At 38.9% G+C, this 6,539-nt stretch overlaps 1 protein-coding gene across 1 annotated transcript; it reads left to right on the top strand.

The window, feature by feature from the left end:
* Positions 1–5,231: 5,231 nt before the first annotated feature.
* Positions 5,232–6,250, top strand: LOC145764742 (uroporphyrinogen-III synthase-like). The gene has a single exon (XM_082576400.1). It carries the CDS (start codon positions 5,345–5,347, stop codon positions 6,095–6,097), a length of 753 nt encoding a protein of 250 aa, XP_082432526.1. The 5' UTR covers positions 5,232–5,344; the 3' UTR covers positions 6,098–6,250.
* Positions 6,251–6,539: the final 289 nt, after the last annotated feature.

Below are 6,539 nucleotides of genomic sequence, written 5' to 3'. Positions count from 1 at the left end.
TTGCGAGAAGGAATTTAAAAAGCTTCAAATAAGATGGCCTATGTAGGGGAGAGTGGGGGAAGTTGGGCCGGTGGGGCACGTTGGGCCACCCATATATCTTGCGATACACAATCACTGCATGTCACGTGATGGCGTCATGTGATGTCGTTTTGTTCTCAGATCATACAATGGTGAGGTGAAGTTGATTGCAGTCACCGTTTATGAGTGAAGTAAGAAAGTTTAGTTTTTAGTGTTTTTTTTGAAAAATTATCTACTTGAAACGTAAGCATGCAGAACTGTAACTGAAAGTGCTATACTTGTGGCTCATATATATTTATATCGCCAGGGGATAAGTGTCAGTTTATGGTACTCAATTTTGTCGAATCTTTCACAGGTCAGTCTGGCAAGTTGTACAAAACAATATGGCTGCTGTTGGGGTAAGTTGGGCCACTTTAAAAAACATTAATTTTCGACCTATTTCTGCATTGTTTGTTTATAAATGTTTTGTTGTAATTATGGGAACCTGTACACAATTATCCGAAAGACGCTTGCCCGAAAGGACACTTGCCCAAAAGGACACTTGTCCAAAATGATACTTGCCCGAAAGGACCCTTACCAGCAATTGCACTTCCCTGAAAGAACATTGCATAAAATACACTTTATTTTCGGGCAAGTGTCCTGTTAGGAAAGTGTCCTTTTCGGGAAAGTGTCCATTTATGATATTAATTCATCATTTGCAGTTAACACTGATTTAGTATGGTTATTTCTTTATTGTTCTGCACACCGGCCCAACGTGCCCCATGCACGGCCCAATATACCCCAGGGGTGGGGGTACATTGGGCCGAAAAGTTATCGTTTTTTAAACCTTAATACCTTTTTGCCTGAAAGACTTAGAATAAATTCAAAATTCAGAAAAAATTACTCGAAGGATCAAGATCATAATGATGCATAGCGTTCTACAATCGAATTAGAGTTGAGTGATCTACATTCAAAAATGTGAAAAACGGCCCAACTTCCCCCACTCTCCCCTAGGTCTATAGGCAATAGGCATGCTTCCATTTCAAATAGCCTAATTCTTCATCTAAGGTCATACTAGTAAACTGACAAAGTATCTTGACAAAGCTTCTCCATTACAGACAACGCAGTACGGTAACCTATTTATATTATCCAAGTGAGGAGTTTTGTTTTTTTAACTTACAAATAAGCTAGAATAAAACCAACAAATTTTGCCTCTTGCCAGCAAGCACAGGTTTTTGGTTATAAATAATATGTAATTTTTATGCCTAAATTCAAACATGAGTTGAAATTGTATTTTAATTGAGAGAGAGAAACCATAGTCAGTTTATAGGCCGACTTGAGTACATTTAATAAGATGACAGCCATTAATAAGCATTCTGGTTACACGCCAGGCCCAAGATCACTCGGCGCTGGTTCGACTCTCGGGGTGTGCGCTTGAGCAATGCACTTTCAGGACTGCTCTCCATTCAGCGGCACCGAGTGAATGGAATAATTCCCCGGCAACAACACTTCAACAATCGGAAAACTTCACTCTGCCAATCTCGGCAACCGGCCCTGTGTCAAGAGCCTCTACAAGTAGGCTATGAGAAACTACCAGGATTGGCAGGATTAACCTATCAAGGCTTTAACATTCAAAACCAAACCAACCAACCAAGCAGTAGCCTACGTAGCACCAGTTCGTGAGTAGTAAGTCTACATAGTAGGCTACCAACAATGTTCAATTGAGAAATATGTAGCCTATTAGGATAACAAAAGATTTTCAGGAAAGTAGCAGAATAGTATTTTAAAAAGAGAAGAGGGATTCTTTATATCAACCCTTTAAACTTGTCTGATGTGAAAACGTCGTTTCAATAAACGTCTTGTTTTTTTTCCAAACTGGTAAGCATATAGGCTAGGCTACTACTATAGAGAGATTTTTCAAAAACACATTAGGCCCAGGGCCGGATTAAGACGAAACTGGGCCTGATGCTGCAGCGCAAAAACAGGCCTATTTTTTCTAGGCATTGGTACATATGCATTCGACACTCTGACTCCACCGTACACGCGTAATCAGACCGACCAAAGAGCCTTTATTGCTTTCGACGCAGTCAGCCAAATTTTAATGAACATGAACAATAATAACGACGTGTTATCGTAAAAACTCGAGAGTAACATCAGGCTATGTAACACCAACACAATTCAATACCAATATTGCCTGAAAAGCGGAGTTAATGAAGAAAAGGCTAATCCAGATCAACTTAACGTTGGCATATTGTCAATGCTGCGCTAGTGCTGCTTACTTATACTACTGTTTTTCGAGCCTTAGCAAGCGCGAAATCTTCGATCATGTCAGTGCAGTCAAGGCTGCTCAGCACCTCATGTTCAATGCTCATAAGCGCCAGCATGTTTAGCCTTTCCTCCCTCATCGAGGACCGCAGCTCTCCTTTGACTATTCCCAGTTTTGAGAGCTCCGCTCGCCGGAGGCATTAGACACCATCAAGCACAGATAGATGCGCAAAGCAATCTCGACGTTTGGAAATGTTTGAGAAAGGTTCAACGACGACAAAAGCTTGTACATGGTAAGCTCTGCTGACTCGTTCACACTCACCGATTTCTGGGTGCGCATAAATGCAGCAAACTGTATGAGCTCAGCCACCAGCGTGTCTTCCAAGTCATCTGGATACGAGGAAACGAGATTTTGAGCTTTATTCTCGATCTGCTTTATGCTCAATGACGTTAGCTCCGAAAGAAATCCGAATGTTGTAGATATATCCTCATACGCCTTCATTCGCTTTTCCAGTTCAGCTAACAGTCTGTCGATCATGACCAGATATATATGGGTTTTGAATGTTTCCCTAGGGGTGAGGTTTTCTTCGTTTGCAGCTCCTTCATCAGGCATTCTTTTTCGCTTACTGTTTAATAATAAAGGTTAACCTTCCGATGACCTAGATTTTGTGCCGTTTATGATTGTTTCGTCATAAACTGCGTCTAGCTTTCAAAAAGTTTTGTAATACAAGGTCATTCTTCACTTTTCAGATGCTGCAATTGCTTGTCCTGTTAAACTACAGAAGGATTAATATGGAATCAACGAACCAACAAGTGTATTTTAACAAGAAGGAAAAAACTAAGACTTCTGAAACAAATAATTCTCAAAATGGAAATGAACCAAGTATCAGTAGGTGCAAATGTAAACTACGAAAAGGGCATATGCAGATAAGTTGAGTGTCACAGAGGGAAGTAAGAAACGAAAAGGGGAATTTGTCAGGCAATACAATAAAAATACTTGGAGCTTGGTTTTACAATAGTTCCGGGTAGTGAACAATCGTCACGGCCCTAATGTTTGGTGTGTTCCCAAATTCTGCCAAATGACGTTATGAAACCTTCTAAAGTTGTTCGTCACTTTCATTCAAAGCACAACAATCTTGAAGGCAAGCCACTTGAATATTTTGGACGAATATTCTCTGATATGAACGATTAAAAAAAGCAAATAAAAAGATGACGACTACCGAAAAATCCTTTCTTCATGAATCCTATCTAGTTTCTCTACGAATAGTTAAAACCAAAAAAAGCATACACGATTGGGGAAGAGTTAATAAAGCCGTGCATCTTATCTGCGGCTGAAGTAATGAAGGGCCCTGAAACAGCTCGAAAAGTGTTATAATTTTTCATCTTAAATAAGTAGTCTATGCCAAAATCTTGCTTTATCTTACGTGCCTAGGCGTAACACTGTGCCTAGGCGTGCGAAAGTCGGACTACAAATTTCATAATAAGAATTATTTGTGGGTTAATTAAGCAAAGGAAAACTGTTCAGCGTCCGGAAAATTCACGTATGTTTTCGTCTGGGCCTATTTCAGGAATGGGCCTAATGCTGCAGCATCAATAGCATCCACCTTAATCCTGCACTGATTAGGCCTATTGATTGCTTTAGCTCATTTTGAAAAAAGCAAACAAGTAGCGAACGGCAAAGTAACAAAGGGGAAACCGGAAAAATAACTAAAACGCAATTTGCCGATGCTTGACATTTGTCACACTAAGAACAGGGAAGCAGCTGACTCGATGACTGATATAGATATAGCCTAGTCTTTCACTGCTTTCTGTCAGTTGTGGTATCTAGATTGCTGTGGTGCTATTCTATTCATATTGTGTATAATTATACCGTGCTATTCTCGCAGCACACGAAATAAAAGTTCACACTCTTTCTTTAATTGGCAAGAAAATTTACATCGTCTAAAAACATTTTATCACAGCCGAAAAAGTTTCAGAACGCAGCAGGCTTTGTAAATTGTAAGATTTATAGATTAGCCTTGATAACACTATGCACGCAGCTGTCTTAGCAAAATGCAGGTAGGCTATGCCAAAATCGGCAACTGCTGACGTTATTGTCATAGAAATTCACTGCTTCCGGTTGTCTCCATCTGTAATTCACAATGTAGGATGCCGCAATTGTACAGCCATAATCACAATGGAAACAAAATGGAAACTTTGTGAGTATCAAACTTAATCAAGTTATGCTTACATGTAGTAACATAGCTTCAGTGTGGAAGTTAAATCAGGTTTGTTGTTTCTAACTATACTCACATGGCCCGCTTGTCAAAGATGAAAAAGTTTTTGGCCCGGGGTCCAAAAAACGTGCCCACCCCTGATCTAACCGAAAAAGCTCTAGCTGTAGTGAATTCGAAAATTGGTATGGTTAATGTATGCTGAGTACTGAGTAGGCCTATGGAACTAGCCTACTCGTGTCTGCTTCCTTTTTTCTACGTATAGCGAGAACTGGTTTTGTGAAAAGTCTCAAAATCTTTTGAAAATTGTACAAAAGTCAATTTGGTCCATTAGTTAAATTGAAGAATGCTTATTCGACTTCGTGATAATGAATCGCTACACAACTACTTTCGTGACAAAAACGGTTGAAAGTCGCAACAAATCTGCTGGATTTCACAGACCCTCACAAAAAATTATAAAAACGCCCACGTGATAAAGATTGCACTTCGATGTTGACCTGATTGACACTGCATAGGGAAATTACCTTTACCAAAATGCGCCAGTTTTGACAGCTGATCACTAAAAGCGAAAATGCGCTGCTGTGTGTGTGCATCTGCAAGGTGAAATTCTGCAATGATTTGCTGACAAATATTCTGCTTCCTGCGAGTACGATTTGCAAACTCCAGTGCTGATTAGACTGTTATTAACACTTCTACTGAAAACAATATGAAAACTTTGCTTGAGTTTGCAGTAATATACCGGTAGCTAAACGACAAAAGAAGCTTACTGTGCAAGAATCTTGCTGGGCAGCTAGAATTTAGTAGGCTACTAAACTGAGCTACATGTTAAGCAATATTAAAATATCATCAGTTACTGCAATACTGATAGAATGACAATCAACATAGTTTTGATGAGGACTGTTGATGATCCTGATCCTTATCATAATGCATTATCAAGTCTGGGTGAAGTGACTTCAATTCCTGTGTTATCATTTCAATTCACCAACTCAGAAAAGCTTAAGTTTCAACTTGAATCATCACAGCTTTGGAGTGGAATTGTTTTTACCAGTAAACGAGCTGTTGAAGCGGTGCAACTATGTTTCTCCAATATTGGAATGTCTGTATGGAGAGATAGACCATGTTATGTTGTTGGAGAAGCAACTTATGATTTTGCTTCTGAAGTAGGATTTAATTGTGTTGGAAAAGAGTGTGGAAATTCTGAAAAGCTTGCTCATTATATAATAGCTGATCAGAAGAGAAACAAAAGTTTGCCATTGCTATTTGTTTGTGGTCAGATGAGAAAAGATACATTGCCAGATTTGTTGCATTCAAATAACGTGCGGTATAAAACAATAATTGCATATGAGACTGTAGCAAGTCCTAAGATTCATCAAGATATTTTGTCATTTATCAAGAAATTCAAAGCTCCAAGTCATATTGTTTACTTTAGTCCATCTGGTTATAAATTCTGCAATGATTTATGGAAGAAGGTTTTGTGTCAAGCTTATGATGACGTTCAATTGGTTGCAATTGGGCCATCAACTGCTCGAGAAATAGTTTGCAATAACAGTCCCATCATTATTGCACAAAAGCCTAATCCAGATGCTTTATATGAAGCAATATCTTACACTCAAAACAAATAGCGAAATATATAGATCATAAAAGTAGATTAAATTGTATGATAATGATTTTGCTTTGGTGTAAATTGCATTTTCAGCAGTTATATCCTTTGTTAGCATATTTATCAACTATTGTATCCTTTGTAACTGTTAAAATAACTGTAATACTTTAAATAGGTTTGTGTGTGTACACAAATTAGTTCTAGATTGGTCAATCTCAAAGTTGTTGCTTGCACTTCGCTAGTTTGTTTGCACTCTGCTCTACTTGTGATTATTTTCTGCAAGCTTTCTTGCTTGCATTTTGTACTCTTGTGAAGGAGTTCTACATCACAATTAGGGAGAGGGTTGCTAGTCCTCACACCCGTTGGTCGATGTTGCCTTACATGCGAGAGTGGGAGCTCCTGATGTTGGGATGCTCAGCAAAGGCAAGTTGACCCTTGTGTTCTACCAGAAACAACTTAGGTTA

Source organism: Aplidium turbinatum, chromosome 2, assembly GCF_918807975.1.
Source record: "Aplidium turbinatum chromosome 2, kaAplTurb1.1, whole genome shotgun sequence".
Taxonomy (NCBI): domain Eukaryota; kingdom Metazoa; phylum Chordata; class Ascidiacea; order Aplousobranchia; family Polyclinidae; genus Aplidium; species Aplidium turbinatum.
Note: the sequence above shows the minus strand (reverse complement) of the source record. Positions and strands in the feature narration are given on the sequence as shown.

Coding starts and splice junctions, on each gene's coding strand:
- LOC145764742 (XM_082576400.1), top strand. CDS start 5,345: ATGACAATCAACATAGTTTTGATGAGGACTGTTGATGATCCTGATCCT.